General features: G+C 35.2%; 2 protein-coding genes across 3 annotated transcripts; one reads left to right on the forward strand and one right to left on the reverse strand.

The window, feature by feature from the left end:
* Positions 1-1,566: 1,566 nt before the first annotated feature.
* Positions 1,567-14,562, reverse strand: LOC145138318 (uncharacterized). Of its 2 annotated transcripts, none has more exons than XM_079072420.1 (5): positions 14,285-14,562; positions 13,443-13,743; positions 13,196-13,354; positions 12,813-13,108; positions 1,567-1,673 (listed from the first exon to the last, which is right to left on the reverse strand). In XM_079072420.1, the coding sequence occupies exons 1-5, from the start codon at positions 14,480-14,482 to the stop codon at positions 1,584-1,586; spliced, it is 1,044 nt and encodes a 347-aa protein (XP_078928546.1). In that variant the 5' UTR covers positions 14,483-14,562; the 3' UTR covers positions 1,567-1,583. The 2 variants fall into 2 exon arrangements, with proteins under 2 accessions (XP_078928546.1, XP_078928545.1); XM_079072419.1 differs by lacking the exon at positions 1,567-1,673 and adding an exon at positions 12,279-12,722 and having other exon boundaries at positions 14,285-14,552.
* A 2,913-nt stretch (positions 14,563-17,475) lies between these two features.
* Positions 17,476-18,327, forward strand: LOC145139219 (uncharacterized). Its single transcript, XM_079073125.1, has one exon. The coding sequence runs from the start codon at positions 17,476-17,478 to the stop codon at positions 18,325-18,327; it is 852 nt and encodes a 283-aa protein (XP_078929251.1).
* Positions 18,328-18,556: the final 229 nt, after the last annotated feature.

Below are 18,556 nucleotides of genomic sequence, written 5' to 3' on the forward strand. Positions count from 1 at the left end.
TTGAACAAACAAAACTATTGTTCATGTTCGCTCATTTAACTAAATAAACGAACTTTCCGCCGAACGGTTCACGAACAGTTCGTTGAACGTTCGGTTCTTTTACAGCCCTACCGACACCACGTACATAAAAAAACCAAGTAATTTTTTTTTATAAAATTAAGGAACGAAAGTTCTAAATTACTTCGAAACATTGATCATCTCAAATTTATACTGACACATACATAAAAATAAACACTTAATAAATTAGTTTTTTTTATGTTAATGAACGAAATTTATTAAGGAAAACCAGATTAAATATATTACGAGAATAAACACGAAAGTTCCGAAAGCCGAGGGAGTGAAAGTGACATTTACAAAGTTCAAAGCTAAGGGGTCAAAATGACATTTTATATAGTTGAGGGATGGTAATTGTCAGGGGATGGGATAAACACTAATGTTTAGAAAGTCAAATGGGTGAAAGTTATATTTTATAAAGTTCAAAGCCAAAGAGGGTCAAAGTAAGATTTTACAAAGTTGAGGGGTAGTAACTGTAGAAAAATCAGATTATATATACTACAGGGCTAAACAACGGAAGTTTAGAAAATAAAGAGGGTGAAAATGATATTTTAAAAAGTTCAAAATTGAGGGTGAAAATGATATTTTACAAAGTAAAATGGTGTAAAGTGTCGTTTTACAAAGTAAAGAAATGAAAAGAATAGGTAGAAACATTTACCGACATTGCTAAATGATGTATAATAAATATTTACATTTTTTTATGGTAGTAATAATTATAATAATAGCAAATAACAAAAAAAAAAAAAGATGTAAGAGATGAAGATGTACAAAACCGAGTGTTTTCCATTTAGACCTTAGTTACATGTTGCTTAGGTTTTTTTTTAAAGGATTACACACGCACACACTTTTGATAATTTGATACTGTTTAGATGTGTTTAGTTTAAAACGTTTATAGGATCAAAGCCTATAAGCCTATAACTAATTTTCACACGGATAAGAAGAGTTGGTCCGACTAGTATAAGTTAAAAAATAGCTTGATTCTAGTGGGTCAATAAGTCCTGCTGGTAAAAACAAACAATTATGGTAATGGTCGCCTTTTTTTTTAATCTTCTCTTTCTAAACCGTGTTACTATCATATAAAATAATAATGTCCGAGTTATCAAAGTTGGTGAACATTAGTCATGTTCTTGATCTTGAAGTTGACAGCATGCATGGATCAAGTCAAATAAATAAACCCATCACATGATTCTGTTATTAAAAAACTGATACAGGAAAAAAAAAACAATAACTTAGCTCTGAAAGTTACAAAACCAAACTAAAGAAAAATCAAACGCATGTGGTAATAAGATAACTTTTTGCATAAGTATATTGTACATCATACCATAATATGACATATAATCCTGACTAATCAAAATTGAGAGGGAGATGAAATCTTAAATATGAATGATCTTCAATCACGATCTTGGTTGTCGGTTCTAATGTTCATAATGACATAATCTGTGAGACAACAATCTTGGAAAGCCCACTAATTGCTGCTTGATAATCATCCGTTTCCCTTGGCACTGACCATACTTCTGATTCTGAGCTGCTCAAACCACTATACTCACTTGCTGCAACCTCGTCTTCTTTGATGTAAGCACCACCTTCTCCAAATCTGCTTGTGTTAATGCCCTTGGCCCCTAAATTATTATAAAAAATCTCAATTAACATCAACAAAACACGTATTCAATGCAATATAATTAGACACAATGACAAATAAAATAACCACATTATACATCCAAAGCACCGAACTCAATCTTAGACGTTGATGAAATCTTAGACGTAGCTACTAAGACTAAAGGTAGGTCCTAGACCTACCTAAATTTTCAATTTTATTTATAATATCTATAGGAGAAAAATTAGGAACTACCTTGGAAAAAATAAATGACCTATCTTAAATTTGTTTTTTAGAAAAATGTCTTAAAAAACCATTTTAAAAGGAGAAAAAATATGTTACCACAGACAATTTGTTAATTTAAATTATGGGATTGATAACAAAAAGTTAATCACTATTTATCAACACTCTCAAACTATCAATAAATAAATAAATTGCTCTAATAAAAAGAAGCTCACATGCCTCAACTCCTTCCCATTCTATAACTTTTACAAATCTATAAAAATAAAAAATTAAAAGTGAAAAATAAAAAAACCCAACTGTGCCTTTCTCGCATCCGTTCGCTGCTTTAGAATTGACGTCAGACATTGCAAAAAACTCCCACTTTCCGTTCCTCACTTTATCAATGAACTAATAATCAACTATTTTTCAATAAACCGTACAAGTGTTTTTCCATTATATTTCATTCGTTTTTTTTTAAAAAAAAAGAAAAAATCGGTGGTGCCCGATCGGTTTTAACCGGTTGAACTGGTTGGTCCATTTTTTTAAGGTACATAACCGGACCCCCCACAAGTGTTTTTGATTTTTTTTAATGGCTTTACTTAATTTGGGAACCACGTGATTTTTTGCTCAGGTTAGACTCTATAATTTGGTGCCAGTTTTAACCCGACTTAGATAAAGGTAAAGGAATGAATACTAACATTTGATTTTTTTGCCTTTCTTCTCATCATCTAGAAGATCCCTGATGGGGAAATAGGCTGCTTGTTTGTAGAGCTCTAGAAGATCTGAACTAGTGTATCCTTGTGACAACCCGAAATTTTTTTGCTTTTAAAGCTCAGTCAGTAAACTCAACTGAGTGTCAGACTCATTGGTAATGAGTTCTAGCCTGGTTAAAGGTCATTCTAAGGAGTTTTAAGCATAGTACACTTAAGGAATGAGTGTTAGAATGTACATGCTAGAGACATTGTGCAACATTCGGGCCTTAACCTCATCATAAGGAGTTCACGACCACAATGCCAATGAGTTTACGGCCGTAAACTCATGTGGCCGTAAACTCAAGTCCATATATATGACCCTTGGTCATTTCTAGCCATTCTTTCACTTCCAAACTCAAGAACTTTCAATTCTCTCTCAAGTATCATCGAGTTCATCATCTTAGATCATCAAAAATTTAAGTGTTCCTTCCTTGATTTGTTGTTACACTTCATCTCCTAGTTACACTCTTTGATTTCATTCATGAAAACATCCATTTGAACTAGATCTTCAAATCTTCAAGTTTCACCAAGAACACCAAGAACACACACTAGTGTTCTTGGCCAAAATCGACCATTTCAAGCCTCTATATCGTAAGTACTCTTCCCTATACTTGATATCTAGTTAAGACTCATACATAGAGCCTTGAAAACATCAAGAATGCAAGACCAAAAGGAGTTTACGGCCAAGCCATCTCCCATGGCCGTAAACCCCTATAAAGGTGCCATTTGAGCCATAAACTCTTCCTAAGGCTTGGATTTGAGGCTAGAACACTCCCTTGTGCTTTGTAAGACCTTGAATCATCACCAAACTCATCATTTAGAGAGTTTACGGCCCAAGAGTAAACACCCTTGGCCGTAAACTCCAATTATGGTCAAGTCTTGGACCTTAAACACATCTAGGTGTAACATACACATTTTGAAATCGTGTTATGTAAATTAAAAAGTTAATAATATTATGAAATATTATGAGAAATTGAGTATTGAGTTCTAACAAATAGTTTTTACTAGAAATAAAGTAAAACTATGTTTAGAATCACTAATAAAATATTGGAAGTCTTATGAGATTCCAATTAAAAGTCATATAGTGAAAATTAGCGAAAATATAAAATTTGAAATAAGTAAAATTTTATTATTGAAAGTTGTAGATAATCTCTTTAGAAACATATAGGCGAAAACCTCATCGAAATCCGAGTTATAACGAAGAAGTTATGATCAATCGAAGATCCGCGATAAAACCGACACGGTGCCGAATGACGTAAAAAGTGAGTTTTTTGATAAACTACTTTTTAGCCTTAGCGATCTAAATGAAAGTTGTAGTATTCATGAAACCGAGAAGTTCGACAAAAAGAACGCCAAAATCTGACTTCGTATGAGGAAGTTATGATTTTTCTAAGTTTCAGCTTAGCAGTAGACAACTAGAAACTCAAATTTTAGATCGAGTGATTTTTAGCCGACACAACCTAAACGAGAATCGAAGGTCTCGTCATTAGTAGTACAACGGTAAAAAGTCTGACGAAAACGGACGTCAGATGAAGAAGTTATGATTTTTTAACGGATTTACCAGTCCCGGTCTGTTAAAAATAATAATATAAAAATAAAGTCAAAATTTTCCGATGAAGTCTAAACGAAAGTTGTAGAGCATAATTTTCTCTACGCGTGCATATAAAGAACGTCAAAAAACGGAGCCTGTATGAGAAAGTTATGGATTTGACAAGATTGGACATATTTTTCAATAATTTTTGCATGAATAGTGTTCGATCCACGTGGCGTCTTCTAATTGGACCGCAGCCTCGCGTGGCACCCGCTGATTGGTCCGAAGTCGTCACCCTGTACCCCCATTGGATCGAAGCTCGGTCCACTAAGAAGCTTCCAGCCGTCCGAACCGAGCTCTCGCAGGACCGACGCGTGTAGAAGCCATCTGTCCGATGCCAGCTGGTCCGAGCCTCGCATGCGTGCCTTCGCCTCCTGATGCCACGTGTCCGAACCCCTCGCTGCCGCGTGTCCCTTCTCGGCCGAACTTTGGATTTCCCCTCCTATAAATAGGAGCCTTGCGAGATTACCCGGGGAAAATGGGAAAATGACCATTTTCACCCCTCTTTTCTATATTTTCATTATTTTGATATCCCACGAAGCCCCGAAATTATTTCCAACGCCCGAAACACGCCCCGAAGTGCCCGAAGACCCGGAAAATTTATCTTTTCGGTTTCGAAGCCCAACCCTCGCAGGGCCCGGTTTTCAAGAAAACTCCTGGTTTTCAACGAAGAAAGTCATATTTAGAGCCGAAGTGCTGCCCAAATTATTATTTTGACCCCCGGTTAATTTAAGGTGAGTTTAATATATAGGAATAATTGTATGTTATGTGTTATATGTGCTATGTGCTTTTCAGAATTATTATTCCGGGTTATTTTCCTGTGTTATTTTGGTTTTATACCTTTGGCTATGTAAAACATGAATTGTATACTAACGGAATACTAACGGAGCTATACCTTTGACTTGAAGTGTATGACATAGGCATCACTTTGGCTTCGGTAGTATGCTAAGATAAGGCTGAAAGTCTGGATATTCTAGCAAAATAATATTCTTGAGTATTTTTACGTGTCATTATTATTCGTTATTTTTAATAGCAAAAGAAATACCTTTGACCATGTGATCAGTGAAAGGACTTAGATTCATATTGGTACTGGTATGTAACCTCTGGCCATGTAGAACATGTCTCCATAAGAGAATGATTTCTATTCTATGGCATTGGCAGAAGGTTAGACAGGGCTATAAGCCTGAAATCTACTAAAAGGTTAATCCGAAGTTGTATGTCTTCTGTGCCATTTGGGCCAAAGCTTTATTGATTGTATATCAAGTATGGAAAGCTTATCACGTTATGTCTTGTTGTTCCTTGCTCCTATTTGCTTCCGCCATATTGGTATATATATGGCATAACGTTATATTGTATCTATTATTGAACTCACTAAGCGTTATCGCTTACCCTTCCCAATGTTTTAACATAATGCAGGCAATAAGCACCCAGTATAGTTGGAAGACTTAGAATAGTTTGTATTAGTACTTTTGTACTTCAGTTTATGTTTGTATAAAATTACAATATCCTGGGTAGTTATGTAAAATCTTAAAACATAGTCGGTTTGTATCCAATCTTTTGTAATGACTTTATCAATGTAAAAATATTATTTTATAAATATGCATGTAGCATGTTTTGGAATAACTATATTGTCAAGTATGAAAGTTTGGGTCTTTCAGAAATATGAAAGTATAGAAAGGGGTTCTTTCACTAGGCTCTTGTTAAACCTAAGAACACTTGAACCCTTGAGACTCCTTACCTTTAAGACCCTAAATGTGACCATTTAGAGAGTTTACGGCCAGGAGTAAACTCCCTTGGCCGTAAACACATGGCCGTGAACACCAAACCATGGCCATAAACACCCTTTAGGTCAATCACATGTGATTCCAACACTTGGTCAAAGTGTTTCCTAGTCCCGTGAGGTGTTTCCTTGCATTTGGTTGCTTCCAAGCACTATATTTATGTCAGTATATGCCAATGTATGTCATTTAGGACTTGTTGTGTCTCGGGACTTCACTCGTGCAACTTCTCATCCTTACGCGCGTATTCGTTGAATCACCCACATCAGGTGAGTTCATACCCCGTAATGAATCTTTTAACTGTTTTAAATGCTTTTAAGGGGGGGGGGGGAATACAAGTTGAACACAATGATAATTGTGTAAATGTTTGCTATATACATCTTTCAAAAGATTGCTTATGTCGTTTATAAGTGATCAAAACATTTCAAAAACTCTTTTAGAGTTATGTTACTTTATAGTTTTACAAAACTCCGTTTTTAAAGTACAAGCATAACTTAGTAGATAAAAGAGTCTTTTCAATAACAGTACAAGTAAAACATGAGTAAACTATAATAGGTATAGTTTAGGAAGACACTACTCCTTACTTCTAGTACAATGAAGCATACAAAGAGTCAGTTCATACATGAGTCAGAACACACTATTATGAGAAACATTTCACACTATACACTATACAAGAGAGTGTACTATACACTAGTACAGAGAGAACATTACTACACTACTACACTATGACTTACTATACAAACACTGTTATACGATAAATTAATGTGACACACTATTTAAGGATACAACAATACAGTGTTGTATCATATTGTAACCAGAGTCTCCTGGAGGGAGAGCGGGCATCTTGTGTATAGATCTATATGGGACAGACACTCCCACACCCTGGCTGCTAGCTACAGTCCCAGCCGATAAGGCCAAGGGGTGACAAATGTCACCTCACTACATATGACACCGGAGGGTCATCTTTTATTCAGTCGTCGATCAGCATGGTTACATTCGAGTTCACATTTAAACCTTTAATTAACCAACTTGGAATTAAAGGCAAAAAGACTCCCTGAGGTGTATTGTACATTTAATACTACCTGGAGTCTGTATTTTATTACTTTATAGCCAACAGTGTCACTGCTGAGGAAAAACATTATTTTCCCTATTACATTTACTTTGTGATCTGCTCACACATTCATTAATGTATAAACTATATTTAGTTAATGAGAGTCTCACTCGGGAAAATACACACTCATACAAGAAACAAACATACATAACATTTGATGCCTTGGTAGAAGGCTACGTTTAGTAGAAAGGACCATAATGCTAACCTTATGATTCCTTAATGTATACATCAAAGGATACATATATATATCAATAGGATCCGATAGGTAATAGGATGTGTGCTCTCCGCTTCATTTCCTGTTCCTTGTTTGGTTGTGGGCTTGGAACAGATTCACCCAGTCTATTATCTATTCGATTCTAGATATATATGTCCAGTATACATTGAGTCATCATAAGGGTACCAGGTATGGGTCAAGGCATAGGACACAGAGTCAATGCACAGTTTTCTAGTACAAAACATACTTTCCAAATCAGAACTTTTGGTATACAAAACTAGAAACTTACTAGTTAAGGGTTTAATCCATTTTATTAAACCAGTATAAATTTAAAGGACCTTAGGTGATTAACTCTGTAATACTTTAGTTTATACATCACGGTTATATATCATTAATACCCAATAGGTAGTTGGATGTGTGCTTTCCGCCTTACTTCCTGTTCCTTGTTTGGTTATGGGCTTAGGGAAGATTCACCCAATTAACTCTCTATCCGATATTAGATCATATATAGCCAGTATAAACTAAGTGATTATAGAAGTAATCACTGTGATCACCATTTTATTATAAGAAATAAGGGTTTTCTTAAGGAATCTTTTCATTAAATATAAAGGAACCATTATAATTAACTCCATGAGTAACAAGTGAACACGCCAGAGTTATATACAACAATGATCTAACAAACAATGGGATGTGTGCTATCCGCCTTACTCCCTGTTCCTTGTTTGGTTGTGAGTTTAGGGCAGATGCGCACAGTCGATTGTTTGTTTACTCTGAGTTTTATATCACTTGTATTCATTTAGTACTCATAGAAAGGATTGTAGAATCAATTTTATGTATCTTTCATCAAAGTAGGAAATATAGGATTTTCTAAGAGGAACATGCGAACTTTTCTAAACAGAACTTACAACTCACTACATTTTTCAACTACATTTTCAACAGCATTTTACCACAACATTTTACAACTTACTTACATCACTAAAATCTTATGAACTCACCAACTTAATTGCTGATCAACTCTTTCAAATAACTTGTATTCTCAAACGCCTAGTAGACAGGTACTCGTGCTGGGATTCAGAAGATGGAGCAGTATAGCTTCAAGTCTTGTTTGTTATTTACTTATGTATTCTATGTTTCGTGAACACACACCTTGTAAACACTTTCTTTCTAATGAAATGGTTGTTCATTACTTTGCTTACTATAATGCATATCTTGTGATACTAAACATAACGTCCTCCACCCCCGAACGTTTCCGTCGTTCCGGTTTTGGGGTGTGACAATCCTTCACACAATGCAGCTATGGAGTTAAGGTTAATTGGTACTAATTTGAGTAAATTCTTTCGGTTGTAACCTTGCACTTAGTTTTCTTGAAGTCCTACACATCAGAACAGCAAAATACCTTTCCCGACAAGGGAAATCGTCATCAACGAAAATTAAAATTTAAAAATCAAACAAAAAAATAACTTTCCCTTCATAAAAGATCAATTGATCGATAATTAGATACAACAATATTAGTTGAAATCTATTCCCCGATGATGGCGCCAAAAATTTGATGTGTAAAAGATAGTCTATAAACTTGAGATAACTTGAAAACTATTCCATCTGATAATGACGTCCAAAAACTTATGACATAAAAGATATAGACTTGGAAATATAAATCTAGTTTTACATTTATAATTCCTAACCAACCAAACTGACTATCTACAACAGGCAGTGAACCTGGTCAATGACAACATAGCTCAGGTAAAAGTAAAGGTGTCGAACATATGGGGAACAAAAGTGTACTAACATATCAGTATCTTCTTATCAATCAATCTTAAAAGAAAGAAATTATAAGGGAATTACATAGTGTCACTAGTATAATCATATAAATAATCAAACAAACATAACAACTAATCTTATCAGCCATATGAATAAACAAATAACAACCATGACTAACTGTATAGATAACATAATTTGAAGGTAATAATATTTGTAAAATCCGTCATAGTTCAATTAATTAATCTCCTTATAACGATATTGGTAAGTTATTCACCGATCCCTAAATTGATTAGATCGGATGGTAAGTAACTAGTCCTATGATTTTAAGTTATCTACCAACAAGGGTAGCTCCCCTAGACTCAGTCTATTCATTCCTATTATGTAATGACTTAATTGGGATGATCAATCCCAATGTTAATGGCAACTTCTCAAATTGTTCAAACTATCATATTAATCACAAACATTAACTCAATCTTATTATGTTTAACATAGGAATACAATTGGCCTCTAATCTTACTGTCTTCCTTATTAATGGAGTTTTAGGCCACTAATGTTAGCAAAGCAACATGATACAAGATACATAATCCTAACATCATATCATTCTACTTATCAATTCAACTAGACTCTCTCCGAGAGGATCTTCTCTAGTTGACCAGTCCCCGACCATTTTCTTCAAGAGGATTTTCATGGTCTAACATCCTCATGTCACGTAGTCCATATAATAAGAGAGTTCGTGAAAACTTACCTGAATATCTGATAAGATATATCCATACAACGAGATATGTGACATCGAAACTTCCTCGAACAACTACATAATTGTATAACCTTAACTTAGAGATTAAGGTATAATACTTAATTTTCCTTTCTTTTAGAGTCTTTTCTTCCGTAATTCGACATCTTAGGGCAAAAGACCATTTTCCCTTTCCATTCATGGTCCGAGACTCAAATGCAACAAAGTCGACCAAAAGACAAACTAGTCAACAGTCAACACATCGCGACCCAGCTACTAGTCGCGCCGCGGTCATGCCATTACAAAACGGTCATGAATGTCATTCATTTCTCGTGTCACGACCTTTCCCAAGCCGCATCACGGTTCCCCTGGTGGAACTCTTAATTCATTAAACACTTAATCTCTAAAGATCAAGGCTTATATCTTCGGATATGATTCTTTCTAGTGACTTAATGGATAAAGTTTACAACTTTATCCATTCAAAGGCTAGATCTATCCTAATCTACAACCCTAACTTGATTAAGTCCATTTAATCTTATAATCTTGTGAATAGTTGCAAAAGAACCTAAGCACACTCATCTTTCTTCTTCCTAAAGTCCATAAACATACCCATTTGCCACCCAAAGTTTTGGAGTTGCTCAAACTCCAAGAACATAAGGTCAAAATGACCAAAAATGACTAAAAACCAAGATGGATCCTAGATCTATGCATAAAACCTAATAAAGCAGTAAACTTTGTCACTTACAATGCAAGGGAAAAGACTAGAAGGTGGATTCTTCATTGGACAACAATCCTTCAAGCTTCCCTAGCTTCCTTTCCTCTTCAAAAACCTCACAATCACCTCAAAACTCTCTCACAAGCACATAAGGCTAGGGTTTCGTCTAAGGAGAAAGAGGCTGAAGATTCCGAGAAACCCTAAAAGTTAGCACCATTATATATGACTTAAGGCCCGAGTTTTAGGGTTGTGGGTTGTAGCGGCCACCACGCCGCTACTTAATGACGTGACACGCACCGCGACCCAATCAAAACCCCAAATCAAAACTTAGACAAACCAACCATAATTAACTCATACATGCAAAATGGGTGTTAGAAATGTTTATCAAAACATATTACATATTGGAGATAAAGAGAAAGAGATGTAATTGTTTGATGTTATAAAAATGAATGGTGAAAGAGTTATATGGAAACTTAAAAACCAACACAACTCCTCCCACCTTATTGGTTGTAGGAAATAGTTGTTGCAAAGTGGACTATTTAAAATGAAAAGAGACTAGTAAATAGTTGTTGCAAAGTGGACTATTAAAATGAAAAGAGACGTAGTTGTGCAAAGTGGCTTTTTTTTTACAAAAATCTAGCTTTAGGGGTCATGATTTTAAGGCGTTTGACCGGTATGGTTGAACTTGTTTTTTTGCAAACCGGCCGTTTTTTACTAGTTCGACCTAACTCACCACAAGTATTTTTGACTTTTTTGTTTTTATCAACTTCACTTAATTAAGAAACTATGTGCTTTTCTATTTAGATTCGCTAGTTGGTCCAACTATAATAGAAGTTTAAGGTTCAACTCAGTTGAGGCAGCAAGTGAAAGGAGAGTTATTTTGCTGAAGTAAATAAAGTTAGTCAAACTAAAGTTGTCTAACAAAAATATGATCCATTATGAAGATGCTATTATAGTATTATGGATTTAATAACATTGTTTTCTACAGTCAAAACGGAAAAATTATAGATTTATTATATCAAAACTTCGACTTGGGTAAAATGTGTTTGTCGTTGGTCAAACTGATGGCTAAAGTTGAAAAACTTGTTTTGTCACATTGATGATCGAATATATGATTACAGTAGATCTTACATAAAAGAGGTTACCTATTTATTTTGAGAATGTTCACATTTTTTTTAAAATAATAATAATAATAGCAAATAATAAAAACAAGATCTAAGAGATGAAGATGTACAAAACAAAGTGTTTTCCATTTAGACCTTACATGCCCTTTAGGTATGTTTGGTTTAAATTTTGTTACTGATTCACAATTTCAAATGTATGAGAATCACCCAAATCTAACGAGAGCATTTGCAATGTTTAAAAAATTTGCTGACTTTTTATATAATATTAATGTCAACTAAAAATGTAAAAACCTCAGATAAATAAATATCTATTTGACAGGAGTACAAGATTGTTAACAAATTTATTAACTAATAAGCTCTATCAGAAAAATATATATAAAAAACGTTTATATAGGATCAGAGGCTATAACCAGTTTTTCACACGGATAAGAAGAGTTGGTCCGACTAGTATATGTTAAAAAAATAGCTAGATTCTAGTGGGTCAAAGGATTATGGTAATAGTCGCCTTTTTTTAATCTTCTCTTTTAAACCGTGTTAGTTTGTTAGTATCATATAAAATAGTAAGTCCGAGTTATCAAAGTTGGTGAACATTTGTCATATTCTTGAAGTTGAAAGCATGCATGGATCAAGTCATATAAATAAACCCATCACAGATTCTGTTATTAAAAAACCGATACAGAATTCAGGAAAAAACAATAACTTAGCACTGAAAGTTACATAACCAAACTAAAGAAAAATAAAAAACATGTGGATGTGGTAATAATATAACTTTTCGCATAAGTATATTGTACATCATACCATAATATGACATATAATCAAAATTGAGAGGGAGATGAAATCTTAAATATGAATGATCTTCAATCACGATCTTGATTGTCTGCTCTAATGTTCATAATCTGTGAGACAACGATCTTGGAAAGCTCACTAATTGCTGCTTGATAATCATCCGTTTCCCTTGGCACTGACCATACTTCTGATTGTGAGCTGCTCAAACCACTATACTCACTTGCTGCAACCCTTGTCTTCTTTGTTGTAAGCACCACCTTCTCCAAATCCGCTTGTGATAATGCCCTTGGCCCCTATAATACAATTTCTCAATTAACATCAACAAAACACACTTGTAGTTGTATTCAGACAAAGAGAAAAGGAATGAAATCATGAATACTAACATTTGTTTTAATTCCTTTCTTCTCATCATCTAGAAGATCCCTGATGGGGAAATACGCTGCTTGTTTGCAGAGCTCTAGAAGATCTGAACCGGTGTATCCTTCACACAATGCAGCTATGGAGTCGAGGTTAATTTGGTCATCTACTCTTTCACCTTTCAAAACCACCTTCAATATCTGAGCCCTTTCTTTGCGATCAGGTATCCCAATCTCAAATGCCTGTGGAAGTCGTCTCAGTATTGCTTCATCCAGCTCAGAAGGCCGGTTTGTTGCAGCAAGAACCATCACTCTAGCATTATCTACATAAATTAAATATTATTAAACCATTTATAATATTAAAATAGGCTTTTTAATTACTATATCCAAGTTTTGAAAAGAAAACTTACGATCTGTAGTGAAACCATCCCATAAAGCCATAAACTCGGTCTTCATATTGGTCAACGCCTCGTGGTCTGTAGTCCGGCGTTGACCAAGAAAACTATCCACCTCATCGATAAATATTATAGCAGGCTGGAGTTTGTAAGCCAAACTAAACACAGCAGCAACTGCAAAACAAAAAAAGAAAAACCAAATTTGATTAATACAAAAGATTTTGTTTTTCTAAATAAGAAAAAAAAACATCAGAAAACTGACCGAGTTTTTGTGCATCTCCAAACCATTTGCTCATGAGATCTGATATTCTGACATTGATGAAAACAGCACCAGATTCTTTAGCAATAGCTTTTGCAAGCATGGTTTTCCCAGTACCTGGTGGGCCATATAAAAGAACGCCTTTTTGAGGGCCAAGGAGCCTTCCATAGGAAAAAAGCTCAGGCCTACGTAGAGGTAATATCACCAATTCATAAAGTGATTGTTTGATGGTTTCCAGCCCTCCAATGGAGTCAAATTCAACCCCAATGTGATCAGGGTTTATCACGTTGCATGCAATCACATCCTGTTATTAGCAAACAATGATAAAAACAAGTTATCAGGCATCCGCAACTTTTAGCAAACTGTAGAAAAGCAAATCCAGAAAGATCAACAAACTAGAGACACATGTTTTGCACTTTTGCAAGATTGATGGTTTGTTTGCAAGGAGAAGCCTGGAATGTTCCACAATTCAGGAACCCCTAATCTTAAGCAATTAACCAGTGCTTTTATGCAAGACTCTCAGTACAATCGCTTGTATTAGCAGAGCATCAAGGCAACAACTTTATCATAAACCCTAATATACTTCTTAACTTCTTACATCAATTCAAAGAGGCGCACAATTTCAATCGTCAAATAGCGATGGGCTTTGTTGCAATTTAATCCCTAACCCTAATTCGTAGTGGCACTTGTTACAAACATGAAACCGGTAAAATAACAATTTTTCAGAAACTACGAACAGACGACTATGTTTGAGTTCTATGTAGATTGAAATCGTCAATCAGAAAGTGTAAAATCTTCAAAGAGATTGAATTAGTCGATTGTAAGCGTATAAACCAACTACATACCTCGTAGGGATTTGTATGAATAAGGGGGCGACCTAAGCGCTTGGAGATTTCTTTTTTCTGTTCAAGGGCTTTCTTCGAAGATTCTCGATTAGGATCGAGGTGTTTGAGGCCGGCGAACAGCACCAGGCAACTGAGGGCGGCGCTGGCGGCATACAGCACTAGTTCCTGCAAGAACTTCGTCTCCGTCGACCCCTTCATCTCTTACGTTCGCTTCCTTTTCCTCTAAGTTACAGTCGTCTGCTTCTTCTGTCGGATTTGGTGTGTTCTACTGAACCCGTATTTATTTGGGGACAATTCAACGCCCAAGTGTGCTGAGCTAATCGGCGTAGCGTTTTTACTTTGGTAAATTAAAGCACGTTTGGTCTCTATTTTCAAAAATTAACATGGATCGTCCCTTATTTGTTTAAAGCATGCACGCTTCGTCCCCTATACACATTTTTGTTGCAATATTAGTCCTTGCCATATCTGAAATGACCATAATGCCCTTTATGTTTATATTTTCCAATTAATTTTATGTTATTATCGTTATTATTAATTAAGAAAGAAAAAAAAAGATGTGGTCCCATTTCATACCCAACCACATCTCTCCACCCACCGTATCTTCCCTTTACTGTCTCTCTTATCCAAACTCTTCAAAAACCCTAAAATCATTCATCCTTAAGCCATCATCAGTGGATACCACCGTCGACCGTCGTTTTACACTCCGGCTACATTCATGGAAACTATCGCCGTTTTACACACATCGTACTCCAGCCATCATCTTTTCCGGCGTAAGTGGTTTTGAACCATCTAAAATTGATGCCTCCACCTGTGATTGTGATTCAGTCTTCGATCTCCGATCTCCATCAGCTAGGGCTTCGTCACATGTACCCTGCAATCGGCGTCGGCTAGGGTTTCAATAGATGTCATCGATCTTTGTGTGTTTCGACATTTGTATAGAGATCGATCTCTACCTCCATCGTGGATGAGATGAGTGGCTGAGATATAGAGATCATCGAGCTCCACGTTCGGAGTCGATGTCGATGTAGGGGTGGTGGTTGGATGATTTCAGGTGTAAGGTGGAGAAGACGATGAATAGTGTAGGTTTCACCTGCACCTCCTCAATCGATCGCAGGATTATGGTTTTATGTCCCCCACCCTTCGACCCTATATCTCTTAATCATAGATTCCTCTTCAACTTTCTTCTTTTTTCTTTCTTTTGGGTTACAAGTCCGATCAGGTGAAGATTATCAGATATGGTAGGGTAGGTGATGGTCCCGATGGTCGTTTTTGATGGAGGTTGGTGGCTGTGAATGGCAATAATTAACGGGGAGGGGAGATGTCGGGGTTTAAAGATGGGATAAGGAAGAGAGAGAGAGAGAGAGAGAGAGAGAGAGAGAGAGAGAAGTGGTGGTTTCCGATGGCGGTGGATGGTGGTCGGAGGTCAAGGGTGGTCGGAGGTCAAGGATGGCCGAAGGTGGATGGTAGCCAGAAGTGACTGTAGTTGGAGGTGGTTGATGGCCAAAAGGGTTTGAACTCCTTTTTAAGGGATGTTTCATTTTCTAAAAATAATAATTATAAAAAAAACAATAGATAAGTTATAAACAATTAAAAAATTAATGAAAAAGAAAAAGAAAAGGGCAAGATAGTCATTTTATGTCCGCGAGGGACGTAACGTGCACCTTTTAATGATACGAGGGACGGTCCGAGTTAATTTTTAAAAATAGGGACTAAACACGCTTTCTGGCATGTGCACGAGGGACCAATGGTGTAATTTACCCTTTTACTTTTTACTATAACACCCATGTTCCTGAGTTCAAAAATAAAAATAAAAATAAAAACTAAAAAATAAAATAAAATAAATTGGTGTTTACAAAGTTTCATTAAAACAAGGAAGAAAATAAATTATGGAAAATAAAAGGATAATTTTAGAAAGAACAAAATGATTAATTTTTATTCTACTTCTACTACCCTTCAAAAGAAAATTTTCTTGTTCTTTATTTATTTTTCTTTTATCTCCTGACTTTCTTTTCTTAAACTCGGAACTAGACGTAAAAATTTAAGTGATTTATTTTGATGACTTTATGTTTAGTTACAATGCAAAGCTTATAATTAGGAGATTACGGGTGATAAATCAGTTATATGATACGATAAAAATTGAATTGGATTTTTGTTCGTGTCGTATACAAGTCAAGTAAAAAAAAATATGACGTCATGTCGTGTCGTTATTGTTTTCAAGATGCCACACGAAATTGACACTATATTAACATTTGTTTGTTGTGTTTTTCGTGTTTGCCATGTTTTGTAACATTAATTTTGAATTAAATAAATTAAAGGGTTTACTTTGTATTATCTTTTCGCGTTTGTTGTGTTGATCGTTTGTATCGTGTTTTAATTGAGTCGTTTTCGTGTTAGTAAAACAAAACACGACATTGTGTCGTGTTGTGTTCGTGTCATATAAAAGTTATTGTGTCGTGACGTGTCCACTAAAAATATGTCACAACTACCCGATTTGTCACCCCTACTTGGGATCACCTTAAAATGGAGTAAATATCGCCAGTCATGTATTCAATAAAAATGATTGACATATAGGTTTTCAGCATGTATGAAAATAAGTACATGCAAAATGAGTCAAAATATGGAATGGGGGTGAGTCGAAGTGAACATACATAAGCAAGAGTAATCGAAAGTATATGTATGTGAATCTGAGAACCTGCAAATGAGGAAAACAAGAGAAGAATAAGTCAATATGGGCTAAAGAAATAGATACAAACATAAATCAGAATCCCTATCCTAATAAATAAGTATATTTTGTCCACGTGTCAATCTCTCAGTAGCCCTAAATCGTTTTTTCCCGCTTATTTTCCTCATCTACATTTACGAAACTGCCCTCCAGATCATATTCATATGCAGTCAAAGTCAATCAGTAAATCCGAAAAATCTGCAACAACTAAAAGTATACGGAAAGATAATTATGCAGAAATCTTAATTTCAAATTTAAAATTCGTTCATATCCAATCCAATGCAAATATGGAAGTTTGTTTATTATAATGGGAAGCTAATTATTATCCAGTCAATAAATCCCAAAAAATCTGCACCCAATAAAATCATACCGAAATATATAGCAGTATTCATTTTGTAAAATAAATCCAGACGGTGAGTTGGCTAGCTTAATAAGAAAAACCTCTTTAATAATTTGGGATGAAGCACTTATGGTCCATAAGCATGCATTTGAAGCTTTAGATCGAACTTTGAAGGATTTGTTAAGGTGCGGAAATTCAACCATCTCAAATATTCCATTTGGAGGGAAAGTTATTGTCTTTGGAGGAGATTTTAGACAGATTCTACCTGTTGTTCCGGGTGGCAGTAGACAGAACATTGTAAATGCTTCTTTGAGTTCTTCATATTTATGGCAACATTGCAAAGTCCATAGATTAACAAAAAACATGAGGCTAACTGTTGGAAGGGATCAACCTGATATAGGAAAAATAAGAGATTTTGCAAATTGGCTATTGGATATAGGAGAAGGCAAACTTGATGGTCCGAACGACGGTGAAACGATTATCGATATTCCGGATGATATTCTCATTAATGATTCACATGATCCTATAGGTTCCTTAATTGAGTTTGTATATCCTTCAATTTTAGAGAACTATAGCGATATAAATTATTTCCAAGAAAGAGCGATACTTGCTCCAAAAAATGAAGTTGTCCAGGAAATAAACGACCGTTTGCTTAAGAAGTTTCCAGGAGATGAAGTTGAATATTTAAGTTCAGACAGCATATGTGAATCCGAATTTGTCCATGATCAATTTGATGTGAATTTATACTCTCTTGATGTATTAAATGGTCTCAAAGTATCCGGTTTACCAAATCATAAGTTAGTTTTAAAAATTGGTGTTCCAGTAATGTTACTGAGAAATATTGATCAGAAAAACGGCTTATGTAATGGCACAAGACTACAGGTGTTATCATTGGGCAAACGTGTTATTGAGGCACGTATAATAACTGGAACTAATATTGGAAACCAGACTTTTATTCCAAGAATGTCTTTAACTCCATGAGAAAAAAAGATTCCCTTCAAATTCACAAGAAGACAGTTTCCTTTGGCCGTATGTTTTGCAATGACTATTAATAAAAGTCAAGGACAATCGTTATTAAAGGTTGGTTTGTTTCTGAAAGATTCAGTTTTTTCACATGGACAATTGTATGTTGCCTTATCTAGAGTTCAAAGCAGAGAATGATTAAAATTATTAATTTTAGATAAAAATGACAAACTCACAAATAAAACTT

Source organism: Lactuca virosa, chromosome 9, assembly GCF_052849685.1.
Source record: "Lactuca virosa cultivar CGN04683 chromosome 9, Lactuca_virosa_CGN04683_v6, whole genome shotgun sequence".
NCBI lineage: Eukaryota > Viridiplantae > Streptophyta > Magnoliopsida > Asterales > Asteraceae > Lactuca > Lactuca virosa.